Source organism: Propithecus coquereli, unplaced genomic scaffold (genome assembly GCF_000956105.1).
Source record: "Propithecus coquereli isolate 6110/MARCELLA unplaced genomic scaffold, Pcoq_1.0 Scaffold57, whole genome shotgun sequence".
Classification (NCBI taxonomy): Eukaryota; Metazoa; Chordata; class Mammalia; order Primates; family Indriidae; genus Propithecus; species Propithecus coquereli.
In genome coordinates this window covers 5,493,533-5,515,453 of record NW_012151618.1, presented here as the reverse complement: position 1 = coordinate 5,515,453, position 21,921 = coordinate 5,493,533, and the positions used below count along the sequence as shown (strand labels likewise).

Here is a 21,921-nt window from a genome sequence, read left to right as displayed (position 1 = left end):
TAACGTCCCACTAGTTTGACAAAAAGAAAATTATGCTTTGAGATATAACACTGAAATAGTATTACAAAAGAATTCTAACATTTATTCCTATATTTTTACCATTTTAATAATAAAGTACATCAGAAAATTGTATCAGTAATTATGGTAAAGTGCATAGAAATGTGGTTCACTGAAGTTCCTTGTTATTCTTAAATATGATGCATATGATATTACAAGTTATTTCAGCAGTAGTTTTTTGGCTTGTCCTTTAAGATTAACCCATTTTTTAATGTCAAACATGAAAATGAAAAATTCCTTTTTTGTTAATTTCCAAAGACAGTTACATGTGTCTAGATTAACAGAATATATTGACATTTTAAGCAAACTGCATTTTGGATAACATTCAGGAATTGAGCATTTTAAAAATATTGATTATTTAATGTACCTTAATGGTAAACACCTCATGACCAAAGAAGTCAAACATATTATATAATATTTTACCTTAACAATAAAACTGGGAAAGCAGCTGGATGTTTTTAGGGAATGGTAAGAAATTGATTACTCAATATTTCTTCTCTGTGCCCTATCAACATATTGTGATATGGCATTTTTTTTTCCTATATCAAGTGTCACTAGAAATAGTTAGGTTTATTTTGTTCTGTGAACATCTTTGTAAGAAGTTTGCTTTTTTTTTTTTTTTTGGAGACAGAGTTTTGCTCTGTCACCTGGGCTAGAGTGCAGTGGCGTCATCATAGCTCACTGCAACCTCAAACTCCTGGGCTCCGGTCATCCTCCTGTCTCAGCCTCCTGACTAGCTGGGACTACACGCATGCGCCACCATACCTGGCGAGTTTTTTTATTTTTAGTAGAGATGGGGTCTTACTCTTGCTCAGGCGGATCTCAAACTCCTGAGCTCAAGCAATCCTCTCACCTCGGCCTCCCAGAGTTTGAAGAGTACAGGCATGAGCCACCGTGCCCAGCTGAAGTTTGCTTTTTTTGTTTCCCTCATTTCCATCTATTGGTTTGAGAAGTATGAGCTCCTGATGGGGACATATCTAATAATTGACAGAAGCTAGCTGTTTAAAGGATTATTTTATATTGATTGACTTTAAGTGCTGAAAGTTGTGAGCTGAAAGTTTAATGTCTCATGATGATCTTTATGTAAATATATGACCAATACTAGAATTTTCTGTAGGTGTTTACAGAGCTGGTGTTAACACCAAAGGAGGAAAAGATATTTCAAGGTGTACCATAACCCCATTCTAAAGCGAATTAGTGTCGTAAATGTGTGAAAAAGAGATATAACCTTGATAATGATTGCTATCCGGATTGATGACATTATCACTTAGTTTCAAGATTATTTACTTTGGGAACTCAAAGTGAATAATTATTAATAGTTGACCTAGTCTGAAAATTGTTTTGATTGAAGAACTTTACTCTCAAATTCAGCAAAAAGCTTCAGTAAGCTCTTTTAAATAAGTATTCCTATTTATATTTCAGTCTCTGCCATTGAAGGTCATAGTTCCTGCTCATAAAAAGCCTTTTAGGGAAGCTGAAATAGCAGAATGTAAAACTGAAAAATGGACGTTGCCTACGAAGGGCATAGTCTGCAAGTTAAAATGAACAGTCTCTGCTAACAGTAAACCAGTATCATTAAATAAAACAAAAGGTTCTTGTAATTGTAGGCATTAAAATTGCTATTACATGCATTTAGAAACAAAGACACAAGTAAAAATACCAGTAATTTGTCTTTTAAGCAGCTGGAATCTATTGTATATCTTCAAGGCCTTAAAAGATTTCTCTCATGGTTCTGTAGCTGCTTCTAGTGGTAGAGTTTCTTTCTTTTCAGTATTCTATTTTAAAATGTAAATAATATTTCAGGTATAAAAGAAGCCTGCTTTTTTATCCAAAAAAATTTTTAATAATCTGAAATAGTGATTAAGAGTTACATTAAATTAGTGATGTTTCACATTAGTTACATTAATGACATTTTAAAACAAAGATGAAAAGAAGCTTATTTAGCCACATGTGATTATTTGAAGTAGATACTTTTCTAGAGGACTTTAAGAATTTTGAGATTTTATTTTGCGTAATACCTGTATTTTTAAGATTTAGGTTCAAATACTTATCTGTGAGATTTCCTTTTTGTTTTTAAATCTGAATTTTTGCACCTGTTGACAATCATTTATAGGTTTATGAACCACATGAAACACCACTTGGAACTTGAGAAGCAGAGCAGTGAGAGCTGGGAAAACCACACCACCTGCCAGCACTGCTACCGCCAGTTTCCCACACCGTTTCAGCTGCAGTGTCACATTGAAAGTACACATACCCCCCATGAATTTTCTAGTGAGTTACGATGTCATTTAAATATTGAATATTACTGATTTTGGTGATATAAACTGTGAGAAAACCTTAGAAGTCTGTTAGAAAAATAAGAATAAGAAATAGACTTTGGAATTTGAGGGTGAAATTGAAAACGTTAACTTCTATATAAAGTTAGTTACTAAGATTAAAGTACCTCTTGCAAATAATTCATTATGAAAACTCCCTTGGCATAGCCTGTGCTTTATATTTGGGGAACTAAATTAGGAGCCTCACATCATCATTTGCAAATGCTATATCAGTATCCTTCATTTGAACTTTAATAAGAAAAGTAATTACAATTGTAGTTGAAATCACAGATTTTGGAGCTGGACAGCTTAGATCCAAATCCCAGATCTGCCTCTTAATACAGCTACATGATTTCAACCACATTACTTAGTACTTGAATAATGGGGATCATAGAAGTACTTTCATTATAGTGTTGCTATAGGAATTGAGTTAATGTAGGTAAAGTACTTAGAACTATGCTTGCCACACATTTAAACTATATAACTGTTCACCAGCACCACCACTACTACTACTATTGTTGTTGATACAGATGTATAAAATATAATTTTTATATTTATATCTTAAAATGTTGTCATACCTTTTCCCTTTCCCTTTTAGCCATTTGTAAAATCTGTGAGTTATCATTTGAAACAGAACATATTCTTTTACAACATATGAAGGACAATCATAAACCTGGTGAAATGCCATATATCTGCCAGGTAAACACACAATTTGTTGTTTTCTTAAGTGTTTGGTTTGTTTGTTTGTTGTTTTGGTTATAAGATTTAAGCCTATTAGACCACAAATCAAATTTTTTTCTATAAAGTGTAGTAAATAAAGATAGTACATATTTAAGGCTTTTAGGGTTATATGATCTCTGTTGCAACTAATCAGCTCTGCTCTTGTAGCACAAAGGCAGCCATAGACAATAAGTGAGTGAATGGGAGTGTCTGTGTTCCAATAAAACTTTATAGATGCTGAAATATGAATTTCATATACTTTTTATGTATTATATTAGTTTAACTATTTAGATAAAATTGGTTACTAAAATTAAAGTCCTTCTTGTAAATAATTTATTAGTGGAAAGTCCCTTGGCATAATTCATGCATTGTATGAGAGGTAGGCAGTGAGCTGGATTTGGTCCACAGGCCGTTGTTTGCCTACCCCTGTACTGGACAAAGAGGCCCTCCTAGGGAAAGGCAAACATATGGACTTATTTTATTATATAGGGAAAAATGTGAGCATATAAGAGAAATACAAAATGCAATTAGTTGCAAAGAACCCTACCAAATGCTTTGAGACTATATTTTTAGAGAATTTGAAGGAATGGGAAAGCAAGCAAAAGATAAATTGCCACTGTCATAGACCTGGAGGCCATTTACAGTCTAAAGGAGAATGCTGTTTTATGTAGCAGAAAAAAACATTTTATAGAACACGAGATACCAGACCTTGAAAACTCAAATCAAAATAGGAGGTGATAGATAAAAAGATCTGATAAAAAGAAGGGAATTTAGTTATGTTTTGGGAAGCATGCCCTTAAATTTGAAAGATCACTTTTATGTCTCAAAGATTATCTTTTGGTACTTGCGTTAGTGGGATTCTTGGTTGTATAGGCATCAGAACTGGATTGGTAGTACATAGTGTTTTTTAAACAAATGATCTATCATTGTTACTTTGTAATTGCTTATCAGTTAGAAATTTGCAAGTTAAACTAAGCCTTCTTTCTATTTCTAGGTTTGCAATTTTAGATCCTCATCATTTTCTGATGTAGAAACTCATTTTAGAACATCCCATGAAAACACAAAGAACTTGCTATGTCCATTTTGCCTCAAAGTTATTAAGATTGCAACACCCTATATGCATCATTATATGAAGCATCAGGTGAGATTTACTAGTTCTTACTTGTTCCTGTTGTCTTAGCTAAAAGACTGATTATGACTTAGATTTGGTCTGCAAGGGAAGCAGAGTTGTTTCAAATAGTATGATTAACTTACACTTTATGTTGAATTACTTGTGAAATTTCCATTTCTTTTCCTTCTTTGGTGATGGTATGGCTCATAAATAATGGAAATTCTGAAAGAGCTAGAAATAGGAAACCTAGTTTTGAGAGGAAAAAGAGAAGGTGAGTGGGATATCCAAAAAGGATATTTTAGGGTCTAAGGTAGGTATGAGAATGATTTTGAAGGGAGTTATCAGGAGGAAGGAAAAAGATGAGTTTGAACTGACAAAGAAAAGATTGAGGACTTAGAATCTTGTTTTCCTCTTTCTCTTCAAACTTTATTTCCCCTTTTTAACCCCCTTCTTATGAGAAGACATTGTCATCATTGACACTTACTGGTCCATATATGAACGCTGCCAGAGAACTATTTTAGATCATAACTTGTTTCCTGGATGACTTCTGCCAGTTCTGCTATATGATTTTTGGGATCTAGTGTTAGTATTTGTACTCTTCCCTCGAAGGGTACAATGTTATGCTTATTGGTTCATTTCCTGAAGCTATTAAACCATCCTTTGTTTGGGCTAAAAACTGATGCAACACTAATTCTATTCTTGAATGCTTGAAAGAATAACAGTGCCTTGCCCAAATCAGAAGCCAATGGATTTACTGAATCTGATTGTGTAATCTGGTTTTACCAGCTCACTAAAAAGCTCAATAAATGTTTAATTATTGGTTAAATTGGCACACCAGTTTGTTCAGCATTGGTGCTCACTTTGTCAGTTTCGGTCGGTAGCTAATCATGAAATCAAGTTGTGTTTTTTAATTGGGGAAGACCTTATAATAATTTCCAAATGCATTTGAGATCACCTGTGTTATCACCTGTCTACCTATTCTTGAGTTTTGGCAAGACCTTCTATTCTAGGCTTTTCCCGACAGTGTTCCATCAGGTGTTAATAGGTGTTTCCCCCAAAATTGTCACTGGTAAATAAATTTGGTAAATGCCTGGATTTACAAAATTAAACAGTTTTGTTTGTTTTTTAAAACAGGACTTCTCAGAGTAATATGCTAATGGACATTGTATTTCTCCAAGCAAAGGATATAGTATGTATCATTCCCCAAACTTATTTGACCATTGAACACTTTATTTGCACAATACCTATTAACATTTCTTGATGAACAGAGTTTGGGAAACACTATTCTTGATACTTTTTTTCATCTTTAGACTTTAATTTTGAGAAGGAGAATAAGGTATAAAACAGTAGCTCTATTTCATTATGGAGCTTTTAACATAATCTTTCTCAGATGCTTTATTAAGCTATTATAGAATGAGATATAGATGTGGGAAGAATGATAACTATGATAGAGATTTGTGGGCCCACTATGTGAGCTATATGATTTATAATCAAGTCTTCATACGTTGAATGGTATGTTTTAACTTGCATTGGGTCCCCACTTTTCTTTTTTGTTTGTTTGGAGTACTTAGGAGGTAGATAGCCAGCAATAAAGAGGGGACAATCTGTTAATAAGAAGGATCATCAGGCATCCTTTAGGGTATTTGCAATTTGTATAATTATTTACAAAAGACTGGAAAACCATATCTGAGTGGAATTATAAACTTGTAATTGAGATGACATTATTAGTATAGTATAGACAGTAAAAATTATTGACTCTGCCTCATTTTATTGTCTTTGAAGGTTTCCATTGTAACTTTTTTTTCTTTTAAAGATTATATTATCATTTCTTGGGTGATTTTAGAGCTAACAACCAGTTTGTATGACTTTTGAGAAATAAAACAATTTCAGATGTGTTAAATATGCTCATTAGATCTTTAATAAAACAAGCAGTTAACATTTACTGATGACTTACCTTATGGCAGCAGCTGGTGCTTTACATACATTATCTTGTTTAATCCTCTCAACCACCATATGTATCTTATTATTCTGTTTTATAGATGAGGAAACAGAGCTTTAGAGAAAGTAATTTGCCTATTGTCACGTTGTCTAATAAAGGGCAGAGTAAAACATTTGACTTCAGAGCTCAAGATTTTACTCTCTACAGCAGAGTTGGATTTCACATTAGCATTAGGTCCAAACATAGAAATTACACATAGTAAGAATTTTATGTCTCCAAAACCATAATAGTACGCTTATAAAAAAAAAAATGTAATACAGACAATTATTTCTCTATGCTTGGATTAGATGACTATTTCTTTGGTTGAACATATTGTTATTAAAAATATACCATATCTTCATCACTCTTAGTGGATTGAAATGCATACATACATAAGAGAGGTATATTACTATAAAACTTGAGTCCAGGCCAGGCGTGGTAGCTAATGCCTGTAATCCTAGCACCCTGGGAGGCTGAGGCGGGGGGTTGGGGGGTGGGAGGGATTGCTTGAATTCAGGAGTTCAAGACCAGCCTGAGCAAGAGCACGAGACTCTATCTCTACTAAAAAAAAAAAATAGAAAAAAAAAAAATTGCTGGGCATAGTGGCGTACTCCCATAGTCCCAGCTACTCATGAGGCTGAGGTGGGAGGATTGCTTGAGCCTAGGAGTTTGAAGTCCAGTGAGCTATTATGGCTCCACTGCACTCTACCTGGGGTGACAGAACACGACTGTCTCAAAAAAAACAAAAACTTGAGTCCAACTGAGGGAAGAATAATGTATTCTGTCTTAGGATTCTGGACAAATGTTCATTGAATGGAATGGCAGACATTTTGAAGTAATTAAATTGTACCTGCTGCTCATATTTCTTGCTTTCTGCCTCACTCTTCATTTATTTAAGAAATGTTAATTCAGTGCTTTACTCTGTGCCAGGGGCTGTTTTATGTGTTATATAGCAGTGAACAGAACACAGTTTGTGTCCTCTAGAATTTACATTATAGTAGAGAAAGATGATAAATTTGTGGGTATGGGTGTTTGAATGTATATGCTGGTGATAAGTTCTGTGGGAAGAAAATGTGGAGGATAAAGAGTTCCAGGGATTGGGGAGGTAATAGGAGTAGAGGAGTGGTTGCCCTTTTGGATACAGGGTGGTCAAAAAGGGGCCTCTCTGAAAAAAATAAAGGAATAAGCTGTGTGGATATTTGGGAGAGAGAACATTATGCAGGCAGTGAAGTAAGTGTATACCTGGGGTGCTCAAAGAACAGTAAGGAGGCCGGTGTGGCTGGAGCATAGTAAACTAACTGGAGAAAGAATAGTAGGGGATGAGGTTGTAGCAATAGAATGCAGGCCAATTCATGTGGGTCCTTGTAAGCCACAGTCAGGAGTTGGAAAGCCACTGTGAGGTTTTAAGCATGTGAAAGATCTGCCATGTTTTTAAGATTACTAGTAGCTATGGGGAGAATAAACCATAGGGAGGAAAGGACATGAGGGGGAGAAGATAGAACATTTTTACAGCAGTCCAGGTAAGTGGTTTGGACCAGTATCGTAGCAATGGATGGAGGTAATGAGAAATGGAAAGATTATGAATGTTTTTGAAGGTAGTGCTGATAGGTTTTATTAATGTGTTGGATATGGAATGGTTAAAAAAGACAGACCAAGTTTTTTGTCCTGAGCAGCTTCAAGAATGGAGTTTTCCTATACTAAGATATGGGGAAGACTAAAGAAGAAACAGATTTTTTTGGAAGAGGGGGGCCGGGAGATAGGGAGGAGATCTAGAGTTCAGTTTTGTTGATACTGATTTGAGAAGTATATCAGACATCAAGTAGTGATGTCAAGTAGGCACTTGGATAGATGGTATTTAAAACCATGAAACTGGATGATGTAACCTAGGGGATGATTATAGATAGAGAAAAGATTTCTGGGAACTGAACTCTGGTGAACTTTCTTCCTGTTCTGTTGTTTTGGTATTTGTTTCTTGGCCAGGCTTTCTCCCTTTTTTCCTCGTCTTCCTTGAACACATATAAGTGAATTTGTTTAAGTTGCCTGTACCTATGATATAATCCAATGTATCACACTTCTGAAATAGTTTTAAGATGTAGCTTGAATTGTAACACATTATGTTTATATATTGCTTTGAACTTTGCAAAGAACTTTATTTATGAAATGCTTGCTGTGTGCCAGTAACTGTGCTAGGCACTTTGCTATACATTACCTCATTTGAATTTTATAAATAATTGGTTGTATTTAAATGGAAATAATGATGTATCTGGCAGAGATACAACTTTTGAGGAAATATTCCCTTTTAATATTGTTTTAAATTTATATTTGTATATATATATTAAATACATTTTTATATTAATGAGAGTAAAGATTGCAGTTGATACTACATAGTAGAAAGAATATTGAATCAGGAGTCTGACAATGTCACTAACATCCGAGAAGTGACTTAGATTTCTCTTGGGTTCCTTTTCCCATCTGTAGAATAATGACAGGACTGGGTTTGTGGAGGCACTCAGTCAAGGGGTTTTCAACCAATAAGTAGATTAGGATCAGTTCTGTTTTATGCCTCCATATTTACATTGCCCAATGTAGCAGCCACTAATCACATGTGGCTGTTTAAGTTAATTAAAATTAAACAAAATTAAAAATTCAGTTCTTCAGTCACACTAACCACATTTCAGGTGCTCAATAATCACATATGGCTAGTGGCTACCATGTTGGACAGTACATCTCTAGAGCATTTCATAATTGCAGAAAGGTTTATTGGACAGCACTTGGTTTATACAATCGTTTATACAACATAACCTTCTTTGAAAAGTCTGGTTCGATTAATTTCTTTTAGAGAGTTTAATTTATATCTAGAAAGAGCAAAAATTAAAAATAATTTTTCTAGAATAAAAGCACAGTATATCTCATTTTAATAGTATGTGTTTACAAATTTATAATTAAATTTATAGTTAAGAGCTTTCACACAATTAATAGAATTTTCATTAGAACCTATTAATAGAACTTACATATTTGATTCCTATATGGTAACAAACAAATGCTAATGCAAGGAATGTTTTAAAAAAATGAAATGATATTTTGGTATTATTTATGATAGGAGATGATAAACTGCTAATTTTTACATTATTTAGGTATCGTTAAGTTAGAGCAGTTTCAGGGCACAGGATTTGTGGTTGTAGAAATTATTTTTCCTCCTTTTCTCTGTTCTCTAAACAGAAAAAAGGAATACATCGTTGTACAAAATGCAGACTACAGTTTTTGACATGCAAGGAGAAAATGGATCACAAGACTCAGCATCATCGAACATTTATAAAACCTAAACAACTAGAAGGATTGCCTCCTGGAACAAAAGTGAGTTCAAATATGCTATATTTTAACATTTTGTATGATAATAGAAATTAATTCCTGCCTGTCTTTATTTATTGAATATAGTATTTTAAAAAATGACTTTGGATTTTTATTAAGACTTTAGTTTTTATTATTATGTCTAGAAAGAAAAACTTATAACCATTGTTTTGAGTTCAGAGATGGGTGTTATGTTGGAGTGGTATTACTTTGTAAAAAGTGCAACTAGATTAACTGTTCCTAGGTCAGTGGGTTGTTTCAATATTATATAGGCTATTTTTGAGCTATTCCAGTTGGCAGTGTCTAGGTTGGTTTTAGCTGCTAAACTATAAGATGCTTGAAATCAGTAATCATGTTTTATTTATCTTTGTGATCTCCAGCATCTTCTATAGTGTCTTGAATGCCATAGGTTCTCAGATGTTTGTTGAAGTTGTTATTTCTGAGTCTACTCTCAGAGAAGCAAGTTCTGCTGCTGAATAGCATTGTGTTTTAAGTGAGCAAACACATGTCTGACTGTATACTGATGATTATAATTTACTTTTCCCTTTTTGCCTTATATACATCTGTTTTCTCTGACTTCTTTATATACAGTCAGCTCTTGAATATTTGCTCCAGTGGAGGGAAACAGAGGCATGGATAATCCAAAGTGAAATAATCCCCAAAACATTTATTTTTGGCTTTGGGTACTTACCTTTGAATGTGGGTATGTCTGTTATTTGAATTAACTAAAACCATATAAAGCCATGCTCTGAAGACCTGTAGAGCAAGAGAAGCTATCCAGCATCCTTCCCTGCAATCCATTCATTTCATGCTGGGACTAGACATGCAGAAAACTAATGTAAGCAGTGCAGTCCTCTCTCATTTCTTCCCTTATTAATAATATTAATGATAATGATACTAAATGTTTTTTATAGCACTTAGAATTAGGCTTTCAGTGTTCTTTTCATACATTCTGTTATTTAATCCATACAACAATCCAGTGAGGTTAACGAGGCACGTACTGCCTCCTATTACAAACATCAGTTCAAAACTTCATATTATAGATGTGAAGAGGCTTAAAAGATAAATTACTTATTCAAGGTCACATGGCTAGGAAGGTCTTTTGATTCCTGGTCCAGTGCTTTTGTATCACACCTAAGCACATGTATTTTATAGGACTTCTTCATAGGCTGTTCCTCAAATACATGCGGAGACTATAGTCAAATGATTAATGAGAATGTTGGTAGGCCAACAGATACAATTGAGCATTTTCTCTTTCTGAATACTAAATGATAAACTTCATATTAGTTCCCTTTAAGAAAATTTTAAATAAATTCTCTGAGTAGTATAATGAATTGATGTAATCCCTCCTATAACATTTGTAAGCATGTGTCCTGGGTGATGAGCCCCTGGAAAGAGGAGGTCACATTTACTATGGATCTGTTTGTTTTATAATTGTCAAAGGGTAATATGGGCCTTTCTAAAGTTATTTTTCAGGATTTCAGATTTAAATTTTGAGCTCTGTGTGAATTTTTTTAGTTATATCAGAGCATTAAAATAGCTATGGAATTTGCTGTTTTGATACTCATAATTTGCATTAACTTCTAATTATCCATAAATAACTATGTTAACATATGACTGATATCAATATAAAAATATATTATCGTAAGTGAATAAATATCAAGTTTAATGTTTAATTGGTTTGAACATTTAGAATAAATGGAAGACTGACCTGATTATTGTTTCTATGTGCTCTTTTCAAAATACTTGATGTTTAATTTTCTTATAGTACAGTGATATTTTAATATCAATGTAGTGATTAATTTTTTAAAGCAACTGTTCTCTTCATTTTTTAGGTGACTATTCGAGCTTCAGTTGGACCTCTTCAATCAGGAACTTCACCTACACCTTCCAATAGTGCAAGCTCTTCTACCCTTCAGCTCTCACCTCCAAGGACTAAAAATATAACTACTAAAAGTCCCACAAAATCTAATACAAATAAACCTAATACAACTACAACCAAATCCAGTCCAAGTAAACCTAATGCAAGTAAGCCCAATGGAAATAAACCTAAATATAAACCAAAAATCTCCAATATGCAAAAGAAACAAAGCACATTGGCTAATAGCAATAAAAAAAGTAAAGTCAATACAGCATTGAGGAATTTAAGGTAATCTTTATTCCTGACATACAATACTAATTTAAACCTGTATATGAAAACTTTGTACTTTAGTTAACAGAACATTAATAAGGCTCTCCCTTATAATTTTTGTCTTAAAATATATTTTTATCATTTTTTTTATGTCTCCATAAGGTATCGTCGGGGCGTTCACAAGTGCATTGAGTGTTGTTCCGAAATAAAAGATTTTGCAAACCACTTTCCTACATATGTCCACTGTAGTTTTTGCAGATACAACACTAGCTGTAGCAAAGCCTATGTAAATCATATGATGAGGTAAGATGAGTTAAACATGTAAATTGCCAATTAAAATTACAGTACAACAAGTTTTTGTTTTGAAAACAAAGTTATCCTATTAGAGGCCACTGTTTCTATTCAAGGAACTAAAAGGGTCTAGCAATAAGGAACTTCTAGGATATTCCCTGGTCCTGTTTTTCAGCATAGTAATTAAGAAATTACTGGACTAAAATTATAAGAATAGTTAAACTAATAAAAGTAGGATAGGTTTGTTAGAGAAGTAGTTTTACTATGGGAGTTTTTTTTCCTATAGGTGTTTCAAAAATAGTTATTTTTCAAACAAAATTTTAAATGTTTTTAAATATATTTGCTAAACAAATACATGTAATCTCATAAGTGTCATCTTAAGGAGTCACTTCGAGCGACTTTAGAATTTTCAGTGATGTTAGGAACTTTATTGGATTTGTTTCTCTTTCTGTCTTCTCTGTATTCCATCTATCTGTTCATCCATCCATCCATCCATCCCATCTATCAGGTCATCTATACTTATTTCCATTTAGTGAAAATGAGAGACTATTGTAGTCATGATGCCACTTTTGGAATTCTTTTTCATTGATTCCTTCAACTTAAATTATTTGAGTACTTGCCGTTTATACTATGCCAAGGAAAGCCTTCAGAGCCTACATTACTGTCATTTGGATGTCATTAGTAGGGCAATACTTTAATTCTTCAGTATGGATTTTTATTTTTAAAAAATAGGCAAAAGTTCAGATATAAACCTGATAGGTTGTTTATTCAAAGTGAGGTTGTTCCATTTTTTAAAAAATTAGAATTAATTTAAATGAGTTTCTTACAGTTCATAACATGACCTCTGTGTTACTTTTTGGTTATTACCAGCTGCTGCTTTTAAGGATTCTCTCACCTTTCTTGGTGGCTTTAGCACTTCTCTTATAGTATATTCCCCTCTTTGGTGATTAGCCTAATCTCATGGTACTTGACCTCTGTAGTGTCAGCACTTCACATCAACTTTTAAGTTCTTGTACACTGATTACCACAGTACAATTTTAATCTCATACACTGTTCATTCTTACTGGATTCCTATTACCCATGATGTTCATTGCTTTGAATTCTTTTTCCAGTCTTGCAGCTCTCATCTAGCTTTGTAGTTAGCCTCACCCTTGAGGTCATCTGTGTTGATTGCAGCTTTATTTTTGTCCTAGAATGCTTTACACCTTTAGTTGTGCTTACCCGACATAAAAGCCAACATAAGATTTGAATCTCTTCCCCTTTTCAACTTTCTGTATGCTCAGTTCTAGAGTACCAAACAATGCTTTGATTCAATCAACTCTGAATTCATAATCTTTAACTTTGATTGGGCCCTATCCTTTTCTTCTTAAAGAACTCTGTTTTTACCTTATGCATTTATTTAATCCTTTTTCAGTACCTTAAAGATTTTTAGTTTCTCAGTTGTTAACCTGCCCACTGAATAACTCATTTGGAGGTCATCCTTTTCATCTTTCCTAAAATTAATTTTTCAACTCTAAATATTTTTCTTCTTACTTTCATCTAGACATTAATCTCAGAAATCAAACATGTCCCACTTCTCTAAAGTTAATCCTGTCTCTTATGTCCTCCAATTCACCATGCCCTTATTCAGTTAACTTGCAGTTTGATCTCTTTCTCTATATGTGGTTCCTTCTGCTTACAAACATTTTCAGGTATTTTTTTTTATTTTCCTCTGAAGGAGATTTGTCTTTAGTGGCTATTTTCCTTATTTCTTGTCTTCCTTTTTACCATCACCATTTGTAAAAAGTGTTTGTTACCAGCTTTGTTTGTGATTCATTTCTTTTCTCTTTGAGTATCATCCCTACTTACCAGATAACACTGCCCCTTTAAAGATTATCTGTCATGTACATTTTTTCACTTTTTTCAATTCTTACTCCTCTGTGGTTTCTTTAGCATATTTGACATTGTTGTCATTCACTTGTTTTTTTTATGAATTTCTTTAATTTTTCTGACAGCCATGTGAAGTAGACAATTTTTAAAATTTATGGATACAGAATAGTTACATATGTTTATAGGGTACATGTTATATTTTGATACAAGCATACAATGTGTAGTCACCAAATCTGGGTAATTAGGCTATCCATTGCCTCTGACATTTATCATTTTTTGTGTTGGGAACATTCCACATCTACTCTTGTTATTTTGAAATATAAAATCAATTATTGTTAACTATAATTGCCCTATTCTGCTACTAAACACTAGATCTTACTCCTTTTGAAACTATTCTCTTCAGCCTCTGTTAGATGGTTACTACCATTTTTCTCCTTCCTATTTGGCCACTCCTCTAATTCATTGCCTTTTCTTCCTTCAACTCGTCTTGCGTCTTTACTTTACCTTTCTTGGTAACTTAACCACTCTCATATTTAACTTTCAACTTTTAATCTTCCAATTTTAATCCTTAGTTTTCCTGAGATCCAACTCTGGGTTTCTAACTATTTTGTAGATACTTTGACCTTAGACTCACTGGCATCTAAAAAGAACACAAGCCAAACGTTATTGTCTGTCCAGGATTCACATGATACCACCTCAATACTCTTTAGGCTTCATCTCTTTCAGGACATCATTTGCATGAATGTGGAGAACCAGCTGAAAACAATTCACTGTCCCAAGTTTCTGAAGCTCATGAAGTTCTCTTTATCCACTGTGCATCATGGCTTCCTAAGATTCCCTCTGCCTCCCAGTGTTCTGTACCCATATCCTGTTTGCTCTAAACTGGGTCCAGGCATCCTTTCCCCCAGTAAACTGCTGGCTGGTATGCTGATTCTCTTATTCAGCCAAACATACAGCTGCCCAAAGGAGGTTTTAATTCTGCTCTTAATTTATAGGAGATTAAACTTGAAAATATTTTGTGTTTCTTAAACCAAAGGCCATTCTGTCCTTCCCTGCCCCATTTATCATAGGCTTCCCACTTGTCCTGTAGAACCTCCAAAAATCCGTTCTATCTCAAAACATTCCCAGTTGGCCCCAGACTCCCTTACCCTTTTCCCAATTCCCATTGAGCCTCAACCCTGCACTGCATTGTCATAACATATAACTCTTACTCTCCGTTGTTAGCCTCTTATGAAACTAAAAGTTTTCATTGCTTTCATTTCTTCTTAGGGTTTAGTAGTCCCTTTTTCCTTGTTCTCAACTTCATTGGTACTCTTGTTTCCCTTACTGCCTTAGGTACCTCCCACTGAATGGTGCACTCTTCCATCCATTGTGGATTCTTGTTACAGGCCTGAGGTCTTTATGTACAGTAGTTTCATTTTCTCCAAAGGATGAGTGCCTTTAATTCCTATCCCATACCAACTGTGTAGCCTCTCATTTGGTCTTTTTCCCTCTGATCTCATATCCCCAATCCATTCTATAAAGTCTCTTATCCCCATAAGTTGATTAATCTTCCCCAAAGTACAGTTTCTCCCATATTCATTTTCTACAGTGACTTTTCCTTATTCCTTATTAGTTCCCAGAATGCCCTGTCCTTCCCTCTCAGTCTGTCTGCTTTGAAGTGTCTGATCACCAGAATCATTCCTTCCTTTGAATTGTGTACTGTTCATCTATTTTGCCCTTTATTTATTTGTGTCTCCATTATCTCCTTGAGAAGAGGGGACTATTTGTACTCATCATATCACCTAGCACATTACAAACTGCAGGTGATAGTCATTATTGGTTGTAATTATAAAAGGCCCTTAATATAATCTCAAAGGAAGGAGGGATGGGCACATTTGTAACTCTGACTCGGGCCGTGCAAAGGCAATACTCTAATCTAAACAACAACAGAAAAATCTTAAAGTTGGAGCAGTGTTGATGTAAGACTTTTTTGAAGAAAAGCATCATTAAATGTGAAATTTTTAAGTGATTCTTTTTTTAAAAAGGTGGTATTATTTGGGTTTAGTTGTTTCAAGTATTGCACCTTATTTGCTTATAGCTTTTAGATAGTAATAGAAATTATCTGAAAAAATGCAAATGGATTTCTGTATAATATGCTATTATTCCTCAAAATAATGCATAAGAAGGCTTTTTTTTAAAACATAAAAGATAATAGAATTAAGTTAAAATACCTAACTAGTATCTCTGTTTTGTAGCAGTTTATTTCAGCCAGGTTTGTTTCAATAAATATTCTTTATGTGCCTACTAGGAAGGTACAATTTGCTAAGAATTGTGGCAGGGGTGGTGGTAAAGAATGAGAAAAATCTGTATTTGAATTCAAGCTTCACCATTTATTACCTGTGTGAATCTGAGCAAGTGACTTAACCTAACTTCCAGTTTTGCTTTTCTTGAAAAGAAAGTTATTGTGATTATTAGAGAAAATGTACTTAAAGTGCTTAATAAGATGATTTGCACTTAGGGGCTATTCAGGTAATGATAGCTATTAATTTCTAAGTTGTCATTGCTAGGATTGAGGGTAAAGTCTTTGACTTTTTTGGTAGGGGAGATAGATTTACCTAACTTAATGTGATAAATGATGAGAACACGAAGGTAAGAATAAATTCTTTAAGCAAAAAACAAAGGAAGACTTCCTATAAATTACATTTCACTTAGGCATTGAAGGATGATTTTTAAATTTTTCAAGGAAAAAGAAAGTTGATATAAAAATTTGTTCCTATACAATGGAGAGACAGTATGAATTTTTTTAAAGGTCTGCTTGAGTTCATTATACATTTTATATAGATTTCTTGGCACTAAATGATATTCATTAGAAGAACAGTTGAATTATTGTGGTAGCATCATAACTGGTCTTACAGGTACTTAATTGTCTACAGTTTCCCCCTTTTTTTCCAATTCTTCCTTTCTTCTGCTAGAGTAGGCATATCTGGTTAGGTCATTTTTTAACCTAAAATCTTTTGACTTCCTAACATTGATAGGATGAAGTTCATATTTTCTGGAAAATATAAGACCTTTCAATATCAAATTCCTAACTACTTTTTCAGCTCCTTCAACTCCCTTTATTTTCCTGAAAATGCTATATCTTTATGGTTACTCTTTGCTTTGCTTGGAAGTGAAACAGTAAGAACTTTCTTAATTGAAATGAACTCCTAAATGATAGCTGGCTTCTACCCCATCTACCTGCAGATTTCCTTCATTTTATAGGTGTCGCTATTGATTTTTATCTTGTGTTACTTAAGAATATGTATTTATTCATTTAGCAAATATTTATTAAGCATTTTTATTCTGTGCCAGTCTCTATCTTCCTCCCCTTCTCCCCCTCCCTAAACCATGAACTACAGGGCAGGCAATTTGCCTTTGTTGTTGTATCATTAACCTCTAGTCTAATGTCTTAAGTAGTAGGCATACCATCAATATTGTTGGATGTTCAAGAAATTGTTCCTTTTGTGTTTGTTAGAAAGTAAAGTTGTTATACAGAAGCAAGATCATTAAGAAAATATGGTTAAAAAGGGTTTTGTCCTCAGTTTTCTTGAGGTATAATTTGCACACAATAAAATTCACCTATTTACGGAGAAAAGCTTGACGAGTTTTTATAATGGTATACAGTCTTGTAACCCGGTAGCAGATTTTTTTGAACTTAGATCTTAACGTGTTTTTGCTCTCTTGTAATAAGACCTTTTTCTCTTTTCTTAGATTTATTTTTATATGTTTTTATATTGTTATTAAATTTGTGGAGATCTAATAGGAAGAAAAAAGGTAGTTTTTTATTTGTGAGCTCTGGATCCACTTTTGCACTCCTATAATACACAAAACTATAAGTATGGCATTTGTGTATTAAATAGAGATAAATAAAAGAGGTGGTATAAGTCCTTTTTTATAGATGAAGAACTCTCAATTAAAACTGGAGTCAGACAACTAAAAATTTAAAATTACCAACATTATAATATGGTACAAGTTGTAGATGCTGTGGAATCTATCAGAAAGACTATATGTAATTCTTTCTCTCCCCTTACTAATAGATAGACCAAAAACAGTCTGCTTGTTTGAAGAGGAAAGAAGAAAGAACTTCATTACAGAAAGAATGTCATTAAAAAAACTTATTTTGGTTCACATTTTTTAGGATTCAGACAAAATCTTTGACTAATCTGAGGGAAACACAGTTGTATATATAAATTTTTGCATATAGTTTTAGAGCTTCCCAACCTCCTGATGCTTTCTTCTAACAAAACTTTATTTTTGTGATACTGTCTTAAATTTGTAAACTTTAATATTACTATTAGTTACTTGTAGATTGAAGAAATGACTATTAGAAATCTTCTGAGGTTATTTTCTGGGGATTACAGCTGGCCAGAATATTTCTTTTCCCATACATACATGCTGTGCTGGTGACAGTTACCCTGTATCTGAGAGTAGCCATTGACCTGTTGGTTACTGCTTCTTGAACTTTCACTTGCATGAGAATTACTGCTTGTTAAAGCAGATTCCAGGGTCCTGCTGCTCCAGTAGGTTTGTTGGGGGCTCAAGACTTTGCATTTTTAAATATAGTAGTTCCTCCCTTATCCATTAAGTTATATGTTCCAAGACCCCCAGTGGAGGCCTGAAACTATGATAGTAGTGAGCTTATGTATACTATAGTTTTTCCTATACATACCTATGTTAAAGTTTATAAATTAGGCACAGTAACAGATTAACATTAATAATAATAAAATAGAGCAATTATAGTAATATACTATAATAAAAGATATGTGAATGTTGTCTCTCTCTCTCTCTTTAAATATCTTACTGTACTGTACTACAAGTAACTGAAACCGCAGAAGCTACAACTAGATAAGGGGACTCCAGTAAGGTCTCAGGCAATGTCGATGCTGTTAGTCTAATCCTGGCCTTCTAGTACAGCAGTGCTTTCCAATCCTGAATTAAAAGGTTATATAAAACTATTGTCATTGGCTACAAAGTTTGGTTAGTGGTTTTCTTTTCTAGAATTAGAGGCAGCATTGTTTTTTGGGGGTTTTTGTTTTGTTTTGTTTTGTTTTTTTGAGACACAGTCTCGCTCTGTTGCCCTTGCTAGAGTGCAGTGGCATCATCATAGCTCACTGCAACCTCAGACTCCTGGGCTTAAGTGATCCTCCTGCCCTAGCCTCCCGAGTAGCTGAGACTATAGGCGTGTGCCACCGTATCCAGCTAATTTTTCTATTTTTTGTAGAGACAGGTCTCTCACTCTTGCTCAGGCTGGTCTCAAACTCCTGAGCTCAAGCAATCCTCCCACCTTGGCCTCCCACGGTGCTAGGATTACAGGCGTGAGCCACGGAAGCATTGTTTTAACTCATGAGTTCTGCTTTAATTTGTTTTGTAAAACCTCTATCAGTAATTGCAGAGAAATCTCTTAAGTGTTTGAATTGTCAGATGGTAAACAGTGGCATTTAGTTCAATTATGGTTTATTTTCTAGATCATTTGGGTTCTACTCTCCTCCTCCCACATAAGCATATTAAGATTAGAAAGTGATTGAAAAAGATTGTTATTGATAACTATTCATATTATAGCAAAAATGTTATTAGCAAAAATTCAGAATTGCTTTTAATTCTTAATAAATGAAAAAATTAAATTTGATGCTTTTGCATTTTTTAAAACTATTTCCTTTTTTATATAATGGCAAGATATAGTACTAATCTAAGAATATGCTTAGGGAAATATGTGTCCTTAGAAAATAAATTGATAAAATGGAATGTAAGATAAAATGTGGAATTAAACAGGAATGACATTTTATTATTTATATCATGATCTTCTGTTAAAAACTAGAAACTTAAGTATAAACTTGAAATATAGTTATAAATTAATATGATTATTAAAATCTCTTTTGTCTCTCCAGCTTTCATAGTAACCGTCCAAGTAAAAGGTTTTGTATTTTTAAGAAGCATTCAGAAGATCTCAGGTAACTCGTTGATCTTTATTTTATTTTCTCTGTTGAAAAATTAGGACTTTTTTCACATAATAACTTTATTGAGATACACCACATACTATTCGTGCATTTGATAGCATTTAGTATATTCACAGAGTTTGTGTGGCAGTCACCACAGTTAATTTTAGTACATTTTTATCACTCCAGAAAGAAACCCTGTACCCATTAGTAGTCATCCCCATTTCTCTCCAGCTCTCCCCGTCCCTAAGCAACCGCTAATCTGCTTTCTTTCTGTTTAAGATTTACCCGTTCTGGACATATATAAATGGAATGGTATACTATACGATCTTTCGTTACTGTCTTCTTTCCTTTAGTGTAATATTTTTAAGGTTCATCCATGCCGTAGAATGAATCAGTACTTAACTGTTTTACATTTCTACCAGCAGTACGAGGATTCCAATTTCTACACATCTTTGCTGACACTTATTATTTTCTCTTTTTGATTATAGCCATCCTAGTGGGTATGAAGTGGTATCTCATTTGTAGTTCGCTATAACTTTTTTTCACCTGCTGATGGGATACCTAATTTGAAAATATAAATGACTGCTACTAGACGTTACAGAGTTCTGTTCATTTTGTCCTTAGACCAGAGAGGTGATTAGTCATTGTTGTCTCGCTAAATTTATTTCAGTAGACAGGGTATGTCAATATGAAATCTTGATGCATTTGCATTGTAAAATGAGAGCAAAAATAAGGTTCTCCAACAATATTTGAACATTAAAAAGTTATTTAAGATTTCTAGTAAAGTGACAGTTTTTCAGTTTTGAGGTAAATTCCTTAAGCTACTGGAATTCTTGAAATTAGTATATAGTCTTATTTATAATTCTTATTTTTTCTTTTTAAAATAAAGAGAAGTATGTAACTTCATTACCATACAGAAAGAACTATTGATGACTTTTTCTAAGAGCATTGATAAATAGTTTTGGTTATAGCACACACTGAGAATCCACTGAGCACCATTGTTTCATATTCTTCTCATTTCTTTGGACTCCATCTTTCTTTATGTTGCCATTGCTCCTTGAAATGTCAATGTCTTTGCTTTTCTAAGCTAACCTATAGAGATAAGGTTAGCCAGTACTTGTTTTGATGCTTTGGGTTAGTGGAAAAGGTAGAAGAGGAGATGATATATCTCAGGACCTTTGTATTTATTATTCCCTATGTCTAGTTTGCTTTTCCCCAGATATTGCGTGGTTAGCTCTTTATCTCCTTCAGGCCTCTACTCTGATGAGTGAGCTTTTCCTTGACTCTATATTTATCTCAAACTCCTGACCTCAAGCCATCCTCCTGCCTCGGCCTCCCTAGTTGCTGGGACTACAGGCATGCGCCACCATGCCCGGCTAATTTTTTCTATATATATATTTTTAGTTGTCCAGATAATTTGTTTCTATTTTTAGTAGAGATGGGGTCTCGCTCTTGCTCAGGCTGGTCTTGAACTCCTGACCTTGAGCGTTCCACCTGCCTTGGCCTCTCAGAGTGCTAGGATTACAGGCGTGAGCCACCGCACCCAGCCATATATTTAAAATTGTATCCTCTCCCCTGTGTTTCATCCCAGCACTATCTCCTTTTCATGTCTTATTTTTGCCTGGATCATCTCACATACTATAAGTTTTAGTTTTTTGTTTATCATCTGTGTCCTGTCACTACATTGTGTGTAGTTTGGTATTTTGTCTCTGCCTGGCACGTAATAGATACTCGGTAAACATTTGTTGAATAAATTAATGTATATGTTGAAAATGATGTGTGTGGACAACAGGTCCCATCTGTGATATTGGACCAATAGCTCACAGGGAGAGAAAAATTTGATTCAGTTTTAAAAATATATTAGTATTACTTTTAAAACTTTTACTGATCTAGGGAAATAGATTGAGCTATATTAGATGTTGCCTTTACTGAAACTTTCATAAGAATGGATAGGATTTTATTGCATCATAAAAATGAAATTTTAATTTGATTTTTACCTCACTGTTGTCAAGCTTAGTCGTGTGTTTAGTTTTTAAATGAATTATGTGATTTTAAAGATCTGGGGTATTTTTCTCTCAATTTGGACAATTGGAAAATGGTTGATTTCTGTGAATGGAACTTAGCATATTTATAATTATATACAA

At 33.8% G+C, this 21,921-nt stretch overlaps 1 protein-coding gene across 3 annotated transcripts in view; it reads left to right on the top strand.

The window, feature by feature from the left end:
• ZNF280D (zinc finger protein 280D) overlaps nucleotides 1-21,921 on the top strand; it is a 107,118-nt gene that overhangs the window by 53,903 nt on the left and 31,294 nt on the right. For all 3 annotated transcript variants that reach the window (XM_012658089.1, XM_012658086.1, XM_012658088.1), the window contains 7 exons: nucleotides 2,171-2,328; nucleotides 2,971-3,071; nucleotides 4,087-4,233; nucleotides 9,401-9,535; nucleotides 11,365-11,678; nucleotides 11,823-11,963; nucleotides 19,727-19,789. In XM_012658089.1, coding sequence (XP_012513543.1) covers nucleotides 2,171-2,328; nucleotides 2,971-3,071; nucleotides 4,087-4,233; nucleotides 9,401-9,535; nucleotides 11,365-11,678; nucleotides 11,823-11,963; nucleotides 19,727-19,789 — 1,059 coding nt within the window. The remainder of the gene's footprint in view (nucleotides 1-2,170; nucleotides 2,329-2,970; nucleotides 3,072-4,086; nucleotides 4,234-9,400; nucleotides 9,536-11,364; nucleotides 11,679-11,822; nucleotides 11,964-19,726; nucleotides 19,790-21,921) is intronic.